At 47.7% G+C, this 18,717-nt stretch overlaps 1 protein-coding gene across 1 annotated transcript in view; it reads left to right on the top strand.

Moving 5' to 3' along the window:
• Nucleotides 1-18,717, top strand: part of LOC8026349 (fat-like cadherin-related tumor suppressor homolog) — a 267,076-nt gene that overhangs the window by 224,065 nt on the left and 24,294 nt on the right. Inside the window, exons 30-37 of the mRNA XM_042289669.1 lie at nt 1,838-1,981; nt 4,601-5,290; nt 7,388-7,591; nt 9,607-9,772; nt 11,335-11,505; nt 13,252-13,409; nt 15,427-15,936; nt 17,437-17,776. Of these exons, the coding sequence (XP_042145603.1) occupies nt 1,838-1,981; nt 4,601-5,290; nt 7,388-7,591; nt 9,607-9,772; nt 11,335-11,505; nt 13,252-13,409; nt 15,427-15,936; nt 17,437-17,776 (2,383 nt within the window). The remainder of the gene's footprint in view (nt 1-1,837; nt 1,982-4,600; nt 5,291-7,387; nt 7,592-9,606; nt 9,773-11,334; nt 11,506-13,251; nt 13,410-15,426; nt 15,937-17,436; nt 17,777-18,717) is intronic.

Raw genomic sequence — 18,717 nt, forward strand, 5'->3', positions numbered from 1 at the left:
TGAGGTATTTTGACTTTGTGATATACCGTGCTAAAGAATTTGAGGAAGAAATATCCATATACCGTAAAATACCGGGCAAGTGCCCTCTCAAAATTTCGAGATAATCATGAAAAAATGGGGGATGGTCCCTTGTCCGGTCATCAATTCTACATATAAATGTACTGTGCATATTTTCTCAGATGTTACAAATTTGGGTATGGGCGCTTAATGTGGAATGGGCGGAAGCGCGGTATTCTACGGTATACAAATATAGACCTCATTCCCCTGCATACATAATAAAAATTATATATATATATATAATATGTATTTATATATTATATTTACCGTAATATCCAGAGACATCTCCCACTCCACTTTTTGGGTGAACATCGACTTCCAAAATAACACCGAGTGATTTCCCACCTTTACAAATACCCTAACGCGGACTCCGCGATCCGAAAACATTCACCCTACCCGAATGACTCAGCCGTGGACCTTATGGTTGCAGGATGTCCCTGACAAAGAAAAACGAAGGAGGGAACGACATTTTACTTTGTTCACGCATTTCCTCGCTGATTTACGTGACCCTGAAATTGGTGTACGTGCATGCGAAAGGAATACCTTGGAGATAGCAAAATGAAACTTCATTTTGCTTATGAAAACACTTATTTGGACAAAAAGAAAAAAAATCAGGAAGGTAACACCACGGAGAAAAAGCAAATCTCTAGAGAGAACCGCGAGGTCAAACACTTCAACTCGCATGTTGGGCTTGTGAGTTGAAGTGTTTGACCTCATGGTTTTCGGGAGATTTGCATTTTTCTCTGTGGTTTTTTTGACAATAATCCGTTTTGCTTGAAATCAGGTGATCAGAGGTTTTCTCGAAGGGAATTTTCCAGCTTTCCGCTTTCGCCACTTCTGGGAGTCTATGTAAAGTAAATATTTTGCCCAAAAACGCGTCGGGGCCATCTTTTGGGGGTGGGCATTCTCTCGGAACTTTACGGTATATTCAATGGACAAAACATCTCGTAGGACTGAGTAATGCCTCAAACCTAGCTTTGTTGGCCGTACGCACCGAGCGGCTGTGCTCGCTTCCGTAATTTTTGTGGGAACAACGCCACGATGCATGCGCTCGCAGCCATGCTGGCTTGGCTTGGCTTGGCATGGCTTGGCCTCTTAATCGCCTTAACCACCTGGCAGCTCGTTCGCATGCTGTGCTTGCTTTCTTTTTTTTTTTTGACAGCGCACACGGTAGATAAAATTGACAAAGTGTGCACAAATGCAATTTAAGCTTGATCTGCGTAATCACGACACCATTTCATGCTCCTAAAGTTACCGAACTTCTCGATCACGTAAGAAAATTCTTCGAATTAGCCACTCCCAGTGGTTAAACTTCGAATCACAGAGTGTTTTTGTCATAGACTCGAATGTGTAATTCCCAGGACAGCACCCCTGCTTCGAACTAATAGAAAATTTCAATAAAGCAGCTTTACCGAGAGTCGACTGTATCTGTTATTTTTTCTTTTATTCAGAGATGCTTCTGGCTCCCTGTTAAAAGCTGAGGCAGGTGTGGCTCATCACGAGTCATAGGGGGGCCAAAAAACTACCTTTGGATATAAAACATCTGGTACTATTATGATGCACACGCCGAAATAGAGTAAAATATAGCTTATCACGGTGAAGCACATACCGACGTTCAACATAGGAAGATAGTAGAAAATACCTAACAGCATCGGCAAGAAATCATGCGATACGACTCGTGGGAGTAGCTCAGATGTACAGGACAAGATTTGTTATGCCACCTTAGTTTCTCGTTGGCTTGCCCACTTTACCTTTACTCTTAATTTTTCCCCCCATCTAGATATCCAACTACGTCCTCGAAGTGGAGTGCACAGATGGAGGCACGCCACCGCTGTCTTCAAAGGTGCTCGTCAACATCGAAGCCTCGGATGTGAACGACAACCCGCCCCACTTTGCGCAGGCCAACTACTCAGCCATCGTTCAGGTACTAGCCACTCCACCCGAGAAGAATCTGCTTCTCTAAAACTAGGGCAGTAGAGATTTGGTTAAAGGGACGCTAAACTCCCAAAATACATTTTAATGTGAAACATTCTTTCGGTGTATTTTGCATTCCGTGAAGCCTGGATAAAAGTGAAGCCACAAGGCTTGACACTAATTGGTTGATGGGTGAGAGAGGAGGAGGGAGGTGCTCGACGCTGATTGGTTATTGGGGAGATCATGTGACCAGAGGGGTAGGCGAGGAGTAGCTCGACCACCTGTGCGCACTAAGGGAGTGGAGCTCAAAAATGTGGAAAGTTCTGGAAGATTGCCAGGCTTATCAGCCTGATTAGTGGTAGTATCGCTTCATTTTACCAAACAACAATGAAACAAGCACATGGTTTGCGTTAAACTATCTGATGAAGAGCGCCGTGAACATACGTGTCTGGCGTCTGGAAACTCGGAGTATCGCTAAACATTGCCCGAACAATGCAACACCATTGCCTAGCAATTTGCTATAATTTTTTTTTTGGTGCTTGGAATGAACCTAGAGGTAATCAATAAACAAACATCTACTATTTATCGTGGACAAAAGAATGATCAAGACTTGGAAAAGCACCGTCTCATTACACAAAACATTTGCAGCTGACTTTCGATTTATTGATTACACCGTCGTATGCAGAACTGCACCTTACGAGAAACCGAGCAAACGCTCGAAACCAGCCTCGTCATTCTTTATTTTTCTTTTCCCTCCTGTGAGGACAAGGAGAACGCACAGACTGAGGCGAGGAAGGTCATTGGGAGTGACTTGTGGTGTGTTGACACACGACGCGTGTGAACACGTGCAGTTGGTTGGCGGCACTGGAGCTTGCCAGCTGGTTAACCCTCTTAGCTTCCCTGTGCTATGCTCTGTAAAACTTGGCAAACAGTGAAGGCTACGGTCCCAGCGAGCCATTCAGCGTGTCAGAGGGAATCACATGACTATACTCTTACTACCGTAAAATCCCGCAAGGACACCCACCCAAAATGAAGGGATAAATGGTGAAAACACACGAAGTGGGCTATCTTTGGGGATGCGACGTCAGAACTTTATAAAACATTGAGGCATCCGCTGCAAACCTCGTGAAACGGGAACTGATGCCGCAAATCACGGACACGGCAAATTTGCATTTCACGATGCGATAAAAATTCGAAAATTTTTTACGGACTCCTGTGTCCTTTTAAAAGACACTGTGGATTGCGGATGCAGCAGATTCGTTTTTCGCGGTACAAAGGACAGTGGGGAACCTGCTGCATACTCGTGTATCCCGTGGGAACCGACACTGCAGATCGCAATTGCAGCAGATTCGCATTTCACTGTGCAGTAAACAAGGGGACCAACATCGTGCACGGATGTCGCGAACAGGAACGTGGGAACCCGTTATGAACTCGCCTGTCAAGCGTACGGGTACCGCAGATTGCGCGGTACCCGTATGCTTGCGCGGTACCGCAGATTGCGCGTGACGTCCGACGAGAATCGGGGGGGGGGGGGGCAATGTTTTGGAAGTTTTATATTACAGATATTAAGCCAGAAAAATGGGATGGGTGATCTCTCGAGGGAGGGTGTCCTTATGGATAGTTGCATGCAGTGAGCCACGGGCGGGGGAGAGAGGAAAGCCACTTGTACATATTTTTAAGTGAGAGGCGAATCCCCCAAGGGGACAAAAGCAACTTCTGTGGCACTCAAAAGAGGGCCCAGGGAAGAGAGTAGTTCCTCCCTCCCTTCTTCTCCATCTGCTTGGGTTGCTCCCTCACCCCAGTACCTCTGGTAATGGCCAGGACTTGCTTCGCATCCTGATTGGCTCGAGGAGGCCGTTGCGTTTGCAATTCGCCAACTCACGTGAAACAAAGGATGGACCAGGGCATGCTATCGATGCCTGCAAAATGTGTGTTGACTTTGCTAAGAATAAAATTTTGCATTAGAAGAATTGGAGCAGTGGTCAATGTACACTTTTGGTGTTTGGTAAAAATGTAGGATGCCTTTTAGAAGTCAATGCGCAGACATCAGAAAAAACAAGCAGCACTTGTCTTATATAGAGGATTTGCTTGAAGAAGACTCTCTTGGATGTCTCAGAGTTAGTGCCAACATTTTTGCAAAGAAACTTGGTAGCTTCTCTCTTAATTAAAAAGCATTAAACTCCCCAAATATTTTTTTTTTTGATGCCTGCATCCGACATGTATTTTGCAAAACAAGTTGTTACTGGAAAGATATTTTTAGTATGATAGTTTTGTCGTGAAACATATCTTGATAAGATCAAACCCGAACCTGATTTCTATTCTGAGATGTTGACTTTAAGATAGAAGTTTGTTTCGGTTTTGCAATATGTGTCTCACAACAGAAATATTGCGGTAAAAAATATATTGTTTAAAGGGAAAATTTATTTTGTGACGCCTGTGTCCATCTCTGCACCTAAAAATCTTCTATGAGAGTTTGCTGTTCCTTCAACAAAATGTCGGCATCACTGTGGAGGCTTCTAGAAGACTCCTTTTTAAGTTTTCACTACGATCTTATACTAACTGCGTTTCATTTACTCGACGTATTTAAAAAAGAGCACAACCCTACAGTTGTTGAACTCCTCCCTCGCAGGAAGGCAAGCCAGTGGGCTTCACTGTGCTCAAGTTCACCGTTAGCGACCCCGACTCGTCCCCCAATGGGGCCCCCTTCGCGCTAGAAATCGTCTCCGGCAACGAAGACGGCGCGTTCCGCCTCGTCCAGACGGACTCGACGCTCCGCACGGCCTCCAAGCTCGACCCCAAGCTCCGATCCGAATACGAGCTCGTGGTCCGTGCTTCCGACTCTGGAGCGCCGCCGCTGTCCTCCGAGTGCCGCGTCTTCGTCAAGGCCATCGAAGACAGCCAGTTCCCACCCGAGGCATCGCCCATGGCCGTGTCGGTGACCTCGTACCTGGACGACTTCCCCGGCGGCGTGCTGGGACGCGTCCGGGCCACGGACCGAGACCCCTACGACCAGCTGGCCTTCGAGCTGGCCTCGTCGCACCAGCACCTCTTCTCGGTGGACCGGGAGGACGGGACGCTGATAGCGCTGCCGGGGCTGGACGTGGGCACGTACTCGGTCAACGTGAGTGTCTCGGACGGGAAGTTCACGACGTACGCCGGCGTGTCGGTGGAGGTGGTGCTGGTGAGCGAGGAGGGACTGCTGAACGCCGTCGGGCTGACGCTGGCGGACGTGACGCCTGAGGACTTCCTCCTCACCTACAAGAAGGGCTTCCTGAAGGGCCTCCGGTCGCTGCTCAACGTGCGGCTCAAGGAGATTCAGGTGAGGCATTTGGGGAGGGTGCGTCGTGGCGAGGGCTTATCGGCGAAGCCAAGTGACGCCCTCTGGTTCTCGAACGGGAGAAAGGAACGTGGTGGAAGCCTCGAAATGCCAGCCAACAACTCTCTAAGGCCATATTGCAAATATTACTTCTGCAGATCCAGGTTACTATGCTACTAGTCGTTGGAGTCAGTCCATTGCTGTGTGAGTGTCACGTGACCTTTATGATGGACTCAGCGATGTGCGGGGCATGTAATCGTGTGATACATTCACTTTGCTGGATTGGCTGGTTGTCTTGTAGCACTTGCTGTGGTCCACTGTAAGGTAAAACAGAGTGCACAGGGACGTCGTAAACTTGCATCGAACTTGGGTTTCGACTGGTTCGGCATACCTTCAAACTCCTGGCCAAATTCAAACAAGTTTAATTTTTTAAACAGTGTTTTAAGTTAGACTTTGCATTAAGGTGCTCAAGATGCTGTAGTTTTTGACCCTGTTAAGTTGAGGTACGACCGAAAGTCACAGAGACATTCGTGATTCGTTTCGAGAATGGCAACCAGTTCAAGGTGTGGTTTGGCATGCAGCTTATTATGTATGGATGTCCTGTTAACTTGATTTTGTATCTTAAACCATAGCCAGATACGGTTAAATGCTATTGTGTGAGCAGGCCTGTTGGCTGTTGGCTGCTACTCTGGCTTTCAGGAGATTTTTTGTTTTTGAAAAGTTCAGCGTTCTTTTTTTTCCTTTATTTTTTGTAACAAGTGTGGCAACATACGGGATTGTAGAAAACTAGGAAGTTTTGCATTAAAATGGAAAGATGGGCTAGTTGGTACATGATTTACATGATTCTTTAAACAATATGTGCCATAAATCAAGGACAGAGGGTGAGGGACACAACACAGAGTGTTGTCATTTATGCATCTTATGCATCTGCTGAAGCAGATGCATAAGATGCAAGCTAATGTTGTATGATTCATACCACTTCTCGCCATAATTTGCTTTCAGGCGTCCCAAGAACTTTTTTTAATGTGAGAGCATTAACTATCTTATGGAGCGGAGCTGGCGGCATCTGTAACCACAAAAAAATGTGAAAGAAATGCCCATTCTCTCATTGGCTGAACAAAACGGCTCCTAGATAGCCATTGCTCGGCCGCCGCTCTTGTGGCAGGTGTTGCTGGAGCAAGGGGGGGCTGCGGTCGCTTCACGAGAGCACGCGCTCAGCCACCAGCTGCAACCTCGGCAATACCGAAACTTGGCTGTCCGAGCCGTTCCACCACAGACTAACTAAGGGAGCGCAAGAATGACATTCATGCTTTCGAATTCACAACTCATAGGAAGTGCTTAGGTGTCCTCGGAATTTTCTTCATTCTATTTGCACACATCCCAAGTTCAGGTAGCTGAAGAGACATGCACCAGCGAAACCGTGTCGGCAATTCTCCCGAGCTCGCCCGCAATCAAAGCCCAGCTGAATCATAGCCTCCTAGTGGCCTCCGACCCTTTTATTTTTTTAGAATTGTGATAAATGCATGGGCATTTATCACAATGAATAGCCAGGTTGCCCATGGTTGATTTCTTTTTACAGATGATGAATGCTCGCACACCTTATCGTTTGCGCATCTTCTCGTTTGGCCCATGCATGCTTTTCTGCAGCTCATTGCAATCTCATGAACGACTGAAGTTGCACATTCTACGTACTGCTTAGAACATTTCCTTTGACACACATTGTCTTCATCCTTTTCGTTGTCTATTTTCGAGCATAGGCTGGAAAATTTTGATGGGGCCGAATACACCCCTGGCACTTCAAAATGTGCCTTGGCTTTCTTAAGGTTGTGTGATAGCTTATGAATACATAGAATGTGTATATGGAATGATATAGACCTGTTTTACAGCACGTATTGTTTAGGCAAGTTTCATTCTTGAGCTTTTGCTTGTGTTCCACTCCCGCCCAAGTGCTTGCTTTGGCAGGGTTTTTCTTCAGGGACACCACCCACGACAATGTTTGTGCCATCAAGGCACAAAGCGCGTACCAGTTTACCTGCGTGACATCACTGCGAAGCAACACAGAGTGTGCGTCAACCTCCCGGCATTCTCGCCGACTTGCAGGTGATCAGCATTCAGCCGTCCGCGGAAGAGGGTGGCGGGAGCCAGCCTGCACAGAGGTCCCGGCGGAGCGCGGGGCAGGACCTGGACGTGCTGTTTGCGGTCCGCAAGGGGGCCCACGGCTACTACTCCGCCAAGTTCCTCAAGACCCGCTTGAAGGAGAACCTGCCACTCGTGGAGGCTGCGTCCGGACTGCGGATTGTCCAGGTATTGCACACCATCACCACCCTCCCCAAGCCAACAGCCAGCTCTTTTTGCCAGCTTTGGACGTTTCCATTCTGAGGTGGGACACAGATTGTGTTATAGACGACATGCTAAACCACGCAAGCGGTGCAGCATTTTGTCTTTGTCTTTGGCAAACTATAAACATTATGTTAGCATTGTGTTTCGCTTTTCTAGGGTTATTTATAGTTTCGAAATTAGATGCCCTACGTGGAAGATATGTGCAAAAGGGTCGCTTCGCATGTCGGATTTTCAGGGGATAGTGGCAATTGGGAGCGCTGCCTGTTCCGATCTAGACTTCTAACGCTTCTCAGAATTGAATTCGGAAAATGGGAGCTTATCATCCGATGGAGAAACTCCGTTAAGTACAGACTCCGATCCGGATTCCGAGACCGTCAGTATGTCGTGCAGGCGGACATGCCAAAATGAAACCGAAGGGGACAACATTTTGCCTTCAATATTTTCTTCTGATGCTTCTAAACCAGAACAGCTTGCAAGAACTGTGCCTGCTCTTGTTAGATAATTCTGTGCACTGACCCTTTCTCTATACTATTCCTTTCGAAACAAAGCCTGACCACTGGAGAACCATTTCTGAAAGAAAAAAAAAATTGTCAACGGGATAATAATGTTGAGTAATTAATGATCCCTTTAATTAATTATGAGAGTAATTAGTGATAATTGATGTTAATTAAATATTAATCTGAAGCTCAGAAAGCAGATGTATATATTAAAACTTGGGTTTGGGCTAGTTAGTCCATTATGTACTGAATAAAAGGTTAAAAAGCACGAACATCCGAAGAGAACAAAGAAAGACGTGCACAGGACGGGCGCCTGTCCTGCCGTCCATGTTTTTCTTCGTTGTCCCTATTTGTTCGCGCTTTTAACCTTTTATTTGCATGTCTAAACATGCGATGGGGCTCAAAACACATTGCACATTCTATGTTTCCCAACTTTATATGCAAGTTTGATTTTCCTTGTGAAATATGGAATCCTGCTTTTTAATACCGTAAAATTCTGAGAGATGCCACGCCCCCGAAAGATAACCTGACCCCTATTTTCGACACGACTCGCTATTTCTTTAAAAACACCGAAAGTTAGCCTACTCCTCATTTTCAACCAATTTACTTTCGATTTTAGGTGGGCTATTTCCCGAAATATTACGGTAGTCATACTGTCAAGACTGGTTATAACGAAGTTGGTTCTAACGAAATAGCGGCTACAGCAAAGCGATCACAATTTTCCATTCCCTTTTGCACTTCGTTACCCGAAGTCGGTCATAACAAAATAGCAGATATAAGTGATTTTTGATTCCCGTTGACTTCATTATAACTGGTCTCGACAGTAATAATAATTTTGTGATTTAACCCTTTTGGGTGCCCAGTTTCTTTCCCGCACGTCGAACACAAATTTTGGTCTTGGGCAGAAGAAATGAAGCCTGCTTTATGAAGTATATTTATTCATCGAGGGCACATTGATGTTTTGGCATAGAGATAGTTGATGTCTGCATGCCTTGAGCCTGTAATATATTTTGCTTAAAATATACTTTTCGAGACTATGCAAAATGGCACCCTGACCTCGAACTCTACAGTAATTTTTTTTTTCAAGTGGCTTTAACCGACATTTTTTTTTTTTTAAATTTAGAACTGGGACTTGTCTTATTTAGTTATTAGTAAATTAGTTTATTACTAATTTTTACATCTCGGTGTTTGCCATAAAGCATGAGATTGGAAGGCGTAGGTTCACGTTTCTCGAACAACAAAGGAGCAAACCGAGACGAAAGTCCCCTAAAGAAAACTTTCCGCATGCCGTCAACGGGTGTTATTACGAGACAAAACTTTGCTCACACTATGCATCAATGGGGTGGCTCTGATCCACTAAAGTGGGGCACTGTTCCATCAATGCCGAAATTGGGAGGGGGTCCTCGAGGGAAAGTAGAATCCCCACTTTAGGTGGTCCTCTGGTACCACAGGGGGTGGATGAGAGGGAGGTCTGTCTGACAGGTGGCGGAGGACCGGTGCACGTCAACTCAGTGCGTGCACGGGGAGTGCCTGGACCACATGGCGCTGGACCGGACGTTTGCAGTGAGCGTAACCACGGACCAGTTCAGCTTCGTGTCGCCCCAGCACAGCCGCCGGCTGGACTGCCAGTGCAAGCCCGGCTTTGGAGGTGAGCACCAGAACCCCCCCCCCCCCCAGCTTTCCCGGTCGCCGTTGGGCCACGTCCTCATTGGATCGCATCGCCATTCATTGGATCTATATTTGACGTCACAGGAGGGTAAAACATTGTTATTTGTCTGCATGGTTTAAGCCAGACTACTGTACAAGTTATTTCTACCCAAAATTTAAAATGTCTGCGTAGAAATCAGGCAGCACGTTTAAGAAAAACTTCGACATGGTCCAATTTTATCGAGAGTTTGGAAGTTTGTCGAACCAGTTGATCTCTGGATTCAACAAACGTTCGTGAGATCCCTGTTAAAGACCCTGGTGCACACGCTTCCTACTGCTTGAGTCTGTGGTTGGAGTTCCGCTCATCATGTTCTACGTTCAGTTGTGCCTCCGCTACAAAAAACACATAAACTGACCTGCAGACGCTCATACCCAGGTGTCTTAAACAGCAGTCACGCAGCTAATACATTCTACAGCAGACTTTCTGTAGACTTTGTCAGATGTGTTTTTCTTCCTTGTAGGACAGTTCCATCGCATTGGTCATACAAAAGCTTTTCACAGACACGTTCAAAGCCTACATACATAGATAATTTTGTCACCGGGCCTGTGGCGAACAGCGTGTCTTTTGAACGACGTATGAGGAGCGTGACTGGAACCACGTGATGTCACAGTGTCACGTGATGTTGTGGCGTCATGCGACACCTCAGTGTCGGGAACATCATTTGCTAAAATTAAATGCAGCGGCATAACTGTGCAGCAGTGTGCGGCGTCCCAACTGTCGCCGAAGCTAACTCTCGCCGAAGCCAACTCCGATTTAGCCTCTAAAAAACAGAGTGGAGCGTTGCCAGCTGCCAAACACCCGTGCCGCAAAGTCCGCCGGCCACACGACGGAATTCTGAAAAAATTGGGAAGAAGCGGGAGGAGGACTTTGAGACGCGTCGACGAGGTTTCACTTACTCTAAAAGCTTCTCAAATGGCAAAAAAAAAATGTAAGGCAAATTGCTAGGAAATTGTGTTGCATACGTGAAACATTCTATAGTCCGGTGCAACTCAAGAAGGTAGGGCACAGGAAAGGAAGGCCGGGAAGGAGGAAGCAGACGAAATGTTGGAGAGAGGAGGAGGCTTCCCCCACTCCTTTCCAGCATTCCGTCAGCTTCCTCCTCGCTGGCCGACACTATAGTTTCGCTCCGTTTCACTTTAAGTCCACTTGCAGCTGGCGCTACGATCCGACGGAGCCAGTCAATCGGTTCCAAAAGTGCGTCGCCACGGCACTCGTTGCTTTTGCACGTTTGCCGTCACCAAGTAAGCCAATCACGCACGACAATCGTGCCGTGATCCCGCGCTTTTGTTCACTCCTGAATAGTCTTGCCAGCTACAGAAAACCCACGAAGACGGCGAGCGCCATGTAGATGCAATTTTGACTCGGTTCGATCGGCTCCTCTGGACTGTGGCGTCGGCCACGGTCAGTACGCGAAACTAGGCGCGGCGTTTACCGCACTCCTCATAAAACGCAGCTCCGCATACGGAACGCAGCTGCAAACTTTCGGCCCACTTCCCTCGCAGGGCCCAAATGCGAGATGGCGGTGAACGAGTGCTCACGCAAGCCGTGTCCCCCGGAGCGGCTGTGCGTGCCGGACTCCTCCAGCCTGGGCTACAGCTGCCAGTGCCCCGAGGGGAAGACGGGCCCCGGCTGCACCCTCGTCATCACCTGCCAGGACCCGGACTGCTACGAAGGTGACCACGGTTCGCACTTCTTTTCGGTCTGGAACGCGAAGGTCCGACAGAGATCCATCCGGTTAGGGCGTACGTTGCTTTTACTTTTTGGTTTGTGACATTGCGAGCAGACGCGATGAAGTAAGCTCGTAGTACTCGCAGCAATCGCGTCCCTGCACCATCTGATGTCGAAGTGTCACGTCGGAGCGTCGCGCGACTTCATGTCGCATGACACCACCAAATGTGCCAAGCCAAATTTGCGTTTGTGCTGCACTAACCTAGCGCATTCTGTGTTTCTCGACTTTATCCATGGAATAAACAAACATTTAGTTCACATGACGAGCTGAACGAAATGAGTGTTATTTCTACAGGTAAAGTCGAAAAAGACGGAATGCTTGGCGTGTTTTGAGATGTGCTCGGTTAGCGTGGCACGAACGCAAATTTGGCTAGGCAAGTTTAGTGCGGTTTTGAGATGTGCGGTTTTTCAGAAAGCCGTAAAATGATGCGGGTGCCCTCTATCATTGTGCAATTTATTGATTTAGTGTTTTTTGATGATGTTTAGCAATTTTCTAATTGAAATCGTGCCCTTAAACACAATTTTAAGAAGTTAATTATGCAAAAATAATTAACAACTTAATTATCCCTAACTTTAATGATTTTCCTAAGTGGGCCCCTGGCTCGGGACCAAAACGACACAAGCATTTTTTTGTTGCGACGCATAGTTTTTGCAATATCGAATTTGTCCACTTTTCGTGAAACACCCTGTATAATTCTTAAGTGGTATTTTGTAATGCTGATTTTGAATCTCCAGTCAGGCTTGAAATCTCCTCGTCCCAATAACAGTTATGGCAAAACATACCATGCCTAGTTAGTTGACCCCTTATGGATCGTTAATGTGGTCTTTCATTACTAGAGATATTGCCACGTCCGTGGCCTAGTTTGGCAATGCACGCGGCTTTCACGGGGTCGAGCTGGATCGAAGTCCTTCCAGTGAAGTTTTCATTGTACCACTCGTTGCTTCACTGGATGTTTCCAGTTCATTCTTGTCAGTTATCATGGATTCTAGCTTAGTAGCTTCGTGAACATAGAACGTGTACAGAAGCAGCTGTAGTGCGCTGGATCGAGTCTTGTCTTGCTCTAGTGTTCGATCCTGCTGTTATACCGACGTCGACGCCTGGGACACCGTTGGTTGGCGTATTTGTGGAGCATTATATTTTGTAAGGATGCATTTCGGACTTTCAAAGCACCTTTTTTTAAATCAACAGTTTTGCTATTGTTTGCTATTTTTAAAGGCCTCTAAACATTTTTGTTTTGTGTTTTAGCGGCCCATGTTTTGTGGCTTCTAATATTGCTAACGAAGATATGCCTCAGACAGCTTCCGACTTTTAAAAATACTACCGAGCTCTCTGTGATCACTGTGTGCCATTGATTGATTGATTGAAAGTTTGACCGAGAAAAAGGTCTCAGCCGGTGGCTTTCAAGCTTGAAAAAGGTGGATTTTCAGCCACAAATATATTTTTTCAATCCTTGTGCCCTTGTGGGTCCTGTTTTATTGGAAACCAAATCGGGCATAACGTGGGCTTGGGCATTTGTCATGTGTGGGAGAGGTACAGTGCCAATCCTGGTACCGATTCGAGTGCTGATCCAGCAAGATCACTGCTAATCTCGGTATCAATCCCAGTGCCAATCTCTGTATCCATTCTTTGGTCAGTCAGTGCCGTTCCTGGTAACAGTGCCATTCCCAACTCCTGTGCCAATCTCTCCCAGAGAAACACCCAATGTCGTTTGGGGGCAAGAGCTATGCCCACTACTCCCTGGTGGCCCCTATGGACCGGAGGCTGACCCTGGCCCTGATGCTGCGCACGGTCCAGGCCACAGGGAACATTGTGTATTCGGCCGGGGCAAGGGACTACAGCATCCTCGAGGTACCCAATCTTCTCCGCCTGGAGGCCCCTTCTTCGTTGGCCATCTCAACAGAATACTGTCATGACCGGTTATAACGAAGTCAACAGGAGTCGGAAATCACTTCGCTCTATCCGCTATTTTGTTATAACCGACTTCGGTTAGCAAGGTGCAAAAGAAAATGGGAATTCGTGATCGCTTCGCTATAGCCGCTATTTCGTTATAACCGACTTCGTTATGACCGGTCTTGGCAGTACAGGGACCAAGGACAGAGGTCCTTTACGTCCCTGTAGTCTGTGCCAGAGAAATTGTGAACTAATTCAAACAGCAACAAAAGCTTTATTGGGAAGGTCTTTCGGGAAGAGACCTCCCTTTTTCAAGTGTGAACACTTGTCAGCTGCAAATCGCTTTTTGTAGCAAGGTGCTATACGAAGGGAGAGAAGAACCAACCAGGAAGATAACAAGTTCAAGTGGTGGGTCGTTCGCATGCACAATAAAGCAATGAGAGCAAACAAAAATTGCTTCCAAAATCACCGTGCAGGTTGTCCTTAAAATGCGAGAGCATTTTGCATTGTCTTGTATCGCATAAACATTTTTTTTATTAAAGTGCTTAGGGTCTTCGGCGAAAATGATAGAAATAGTTTTAGTCGACAGCCAGAAAGTCTTTCATCAAGTTGAAAAGCAGTTTTCACAATTTTCAGATCTAACCGCCTACTTCCTCAGGATGGGCCTCCCATGACGAACCAACAACTTTTATAGCAGTACCACAATACAATCATTTCTCTCTTACTACTGCGACACAACCATACTATGTGCGTAAACATAATGAGACCTCTCACTTGAGCGAACTTCAAGCAACCCAATTGAACAGTTACTTAACTGACAGTTCACTAAACTGCATATTATCACTAGAATATGAAATAGCATAGGACACAGCATACATTGAGTCAAAAGTCTGAAATGCAATTTATGGAGTCATTTGCATCGACATATACGAAGTGCATAACAGTTTTGTTGCTGCCTTTCTCGTTTCGAAAAAAAAAAACATCTAATTTTTCTTTGCGTTGGCGCTCTTAAAGCGCACAAAGTAACGAAGCTGTCCGGAGAGGCTACGTTTTTTTGCACTTGCTCTGGCACAGCTTGTTGCTGTGACGAAGCCATACCGCAACGGCATCGTCCACTGACTTGAAATATCCCATGCAAAGTTGTTTCCTGTTGGGATTGAATGCAGTTTCTCTTTCAAGTTTTAATTTTTGCTTCACTATCGTTGACAACGTTGACGGTGGAATCCCATAGTCCTTCGCAGCGTCCACTTGCCTTTGACCGTTGTCCAGACGCTGAAGGTTTTTGAACTTGTTTCATAAAGACAACCGCTTCCGTCTCGTTGTGCTCATTACGAAAGTGGGCGCACAAACTGCCATCCCACCGTTGTTATCCAAACTAAGATGGTCGAACGGAGCTGACGACAAAAAAATAGCAGACACACCACGTGGTTCGTTTTCGTCTACCACACCGCTGCTTTGCCTCGTCGGTGCTGTAAACGCCAGCGATGATATGCCGCCGCTGCAGAGGCGGCGGCAGCATAGTATAAGTTTTGGTTCAGTACCCCTTTAAAAGTAATTGTGTTGCAAATGTATGTATGTTTAGAGAGTTGAAAGTTATTCAGCCCCCCATGGACGTCTGGTATCTTGGCTGTAGACGAGAAATTTAGCCAGGTGCAGTACAACCGATATATTCTTGGGGCTTTAATGTGCACCACGCACTAGGGATACACGACTGCATGCCGGTACGGTGCTCATCCAGATAAAAACGGGCCGAGGTGTGAGTTCTGCTGTGCAAGCTTTCGCTTCACATGCTTTGAGCTGCGGTCCGCTGACACCCTCACTCATCGATTCCTGCCATGTCTGTATGTCAGTGCCTGTGCCCTGCTAGCAGGCAGGGAAGGCAATGGCGCCACTTCCCCAGGATATAGTGGCTTTGGTGCAGAACTCCTGGCACCCGGGCATGTTAACCCGTATCGTGGTGCCCTCTGGTGCCCAGGTGGTGAGCGGCTGCGTGCAGTACCGCTTCGACTGCGGCAGCGGCGAAGGCGTGGTGCGGGTGGAGCAGGTGCGGGTGAGCGACGGCGCCTGGCACGAGGTGACCCTCGAGCGGAGGGGCAACTTCGCCCGCCTTTCCGTCGACCGACGCCACGAGGCCTCGGGGGCCGCGCCCGGCGTGCACGACGTACTCAACCTGGACGGCAACGACCTCTTCCTCGGCGCGGAGGTGCGCCTCGGACACGAGGAGCCCCGCTACGACGACGTCCGCATGGGGCTGGTCGGCTGCCTGGACGACGTGCGCGTGGACGGCGGGCCGCTGCCGCTCCATGTGTCGGGGGGCGGGGCAGTGGCCCAGCTGCGACGCTTCGCCAACGTCCAGTTTGCCTGCAAGACTCTCTTCAACCCCGGGGCCTGTGGCAGCCAACCCTGCCTCAATGGGGGCTCCTGCGTGCTAGGAGGGGAGCCCCCAGCACGAGAGTACGCGTGCAGCTGCCTGCCTCGCTTCGAGGTGGGTGTGTCGGTTTCGTCGGAGGCGCCGGAGCGTTTGTAAAGAGATGATGAAACTGGGTTTTACAGCGGTGCTGTTAAGGGCTAGGTTCCCCAGGATCGTGTCCGGTACCAAACAAATGTCGACACAAGCCTCTGGCCTGCTACCGCCATCTATAAGCGATGGCGGCAACCAGACAACCAGCCTGGTTGCCGCCGTCGCTCATAGATGGCGGCAACTTTTCCAGCTATCATAGAAGAATGGATAGTTGGGCGAGTTGGCGGCAATCCATCGTAGGAAGCAGCGCAAAAAACAGATGAGGACGGAGAAGAAACACACATGATGAGCGCAGTGCAATTCACATGTGTTTCTTCTTCGTCCTCTTCTGTTTTGCACGCTGTTTCCTACGCTTTTATCAGTTTCGGTTTGAACTCACGATGGGTCAGCCATGTGCCCTTCCTTCGGGGAAAGAAGACCGGGTGCAGAAGGGGCGGCGACGTATGCAACAGCACTAATGGGTTTGCAACCGCTATGAAGCCGCTGTCGCCTCAAGCTCTATTGCATCGAGCGCTTTAGGTTCCCTTACGAAAGAAGAGCCCATTGCTCGCCTAGAAAGCCGCCGCTGAGAATAGAAGCTACAGCTCCGCTGCTCTTCCTTCTTCACCAGAGTGGAAAGGCTGAAAGTTTTTTGATGCAGAATGCGTTATGCACTTGGCTCTCGAGGCTGATGAGACAGCTGCGCCAATAGACGATATGCAAAACTGCTTGGTGGTTTGGCAGCACTGTGCACGCGGCCATCTTTGTAGTGTCAAGTATCTCGAGTTTTGGTCTCTCAGCATTTCCAGGGCATGGATGCTCTGCCACTAAATGCAATTCAAAAACTTTTTTTTTTTTTTTTTGATTACCCAACGTGGACAAGGGACTAGGCCATCATGCCTTTCATCTCTGAGGAGACTTTAAATTCTTTCTTTTTATACGAATGCACACAAAGTCTTACTGTTTAACGGTAGATTGTTTCACGAAAATAGATGTGGCTCAAGGTTAGTATTTCTTTTTTTTAATTGTTACTGGCAAAAGATTTTTTTTTTCTGGAAAGTTTTGCGTTTTTTTTTTAAAAACTGCTTTGGGCAATATTTTTCAGGCGTTGCAAAGAGCTCAAAATAGTTTCAGATAGCATTGACGTCAAGCACTGTTGACGGATGTTGCGCTATTAATGAAGATTTGTTCAACCCTGGCAGAATAACTACATCGACTTTCTCAAAACTAGCCCTTGAGCTCCTTTGCTTTAAACAAAATTTGTACCCCGGCTGCGACAAAAAAAGAAAAAGGAGATTGTTAATTGAAGTTGGCACCGTCCGTCTTGCTCCATTCGACGTTCGCAAGATAAGTTTTCGTCGCTTAAAAGCTTTCCAATCGAGATAAAAGGTTTTAAAGCCCCTGCTCTAGCTCCACCTTATGTAACACCCTTGCCAGAAAAATGTAAAAGACGGACGAGCAACAAACTCCCGGTTCCCTTTTCAGGGCCCCAACTGCGAGCTGGACACGAACCCGTGCGCCTCGGCCCCATGCCTCAACGGCGGCACCTGCCGCAACGACCCCCCCGGGGGCTTCGTGTGCAGCTGCTCGGGGCGGCTGAGTGGCCGGCGGTGCGACTACGGGCGCCACTGCAGCCCCAACCCGTGCCTCAACGGGGGCGTCTGCGAGGAGGGCGCCCGGGCCCCCGTGTGTCGCTGCCGGGGCTTCCGGGGAGCTCGCTGCGAGCAAGACCTGGACGAGTGCCTGCACGTGCCCTGCGCATCGGGGGCCACCTGCCTCAACCTGCCGGGCAGCTTCCAGTGCGTCTGCCCTATCAACGCCACGGGTGAGTCGGTCAACCGATTAATCAGTCGTAGTCGGAAAGCTTCCACTGCATCTGCCCCACTGATGCCTCGGGTCAGTCAGTCAATCAATCAATCAGATGTAGTCGGGAAGCTCCGACTACATCTGCCCCACTGATGCCTCGGGTCAGTCAGTCAATCAATCAATCAGATGTAGTCGGGAAGCTCCGACTACATCTGCCCATGAGTGCCACAAGTCTGTCAGTCAATTAATCAATCACAATCGGGAAGCTTTCAATGTGTCTGCCTCATGATTGCCTGTACCAGTCAGTCATTCAACCAATCAATAAATAAATCACAGTCGGGAAGCTTCCAATGCATTTGCCCCATTCTGCATTTGCAGAATATGCTACATACAGTAATACCTCTTTAACTTGAAGTCATAAGAACCGTGAAAAAATTCGAGATAAGCGAAATTTCGAGATAAGCTAAGTATCAGAATTTTTTACCTCTGATCGCGCGATGTTCTAAATAAAATTTCTAACAATCGCGGCAACATCAACTTCTCTGATGAGAGCAACTTTCCTCTCAAGCGTCAATGATTTGCTCTGTTAGGACGGCTAATCGAGTCACGTGCCAACAACGTCGGAGAATTCACAACCGATGACCGAATTGAACACTTGACTCTTGTTTCTATGGCGTCGCGAGACGATCGAAACGCACAAAAAAAATGGGGGACAAGCAACAAAGAGCAGCAACACTCGAAAGGAATGAGACACCTCTGAGAAACACGAGACTGACGGCGACCACGGGACCGGACCGAGAAGGGAAACGGAAGAACCCAAAAGCAAAGAGAAAACGAAAGACAGAGCAGTACAAAACGCTCGAAAGAAAGGGGGCACTGAACGCCAGGCATCCCGGCTTGCCATTGGGTTGTCCAAATATTTTTCTTGCGGCAGTTTTTGTTGTTTGTTGTGTTTTTTTT

The sequence above is a fragment of the Ixodes scapularis genome, unplaced genomic scaffold (assembly GCF_016920785.2).
Source record: "Ixodes scapularis isolate PalLabHiFi unplaced genomic scaffold, ASM1692078v2 PGA_scaffold13__105_contigs__length_92229423, whole genome shotgun sequence".
In the NCBI taxonomy this organism is placed as follows: domain Eukaryota; kingdom Metazoa; phylum Arthropoda; class Arachnida; order Ixodida; family Ixodidae; genus Ixodes; species Ixodes scapularis.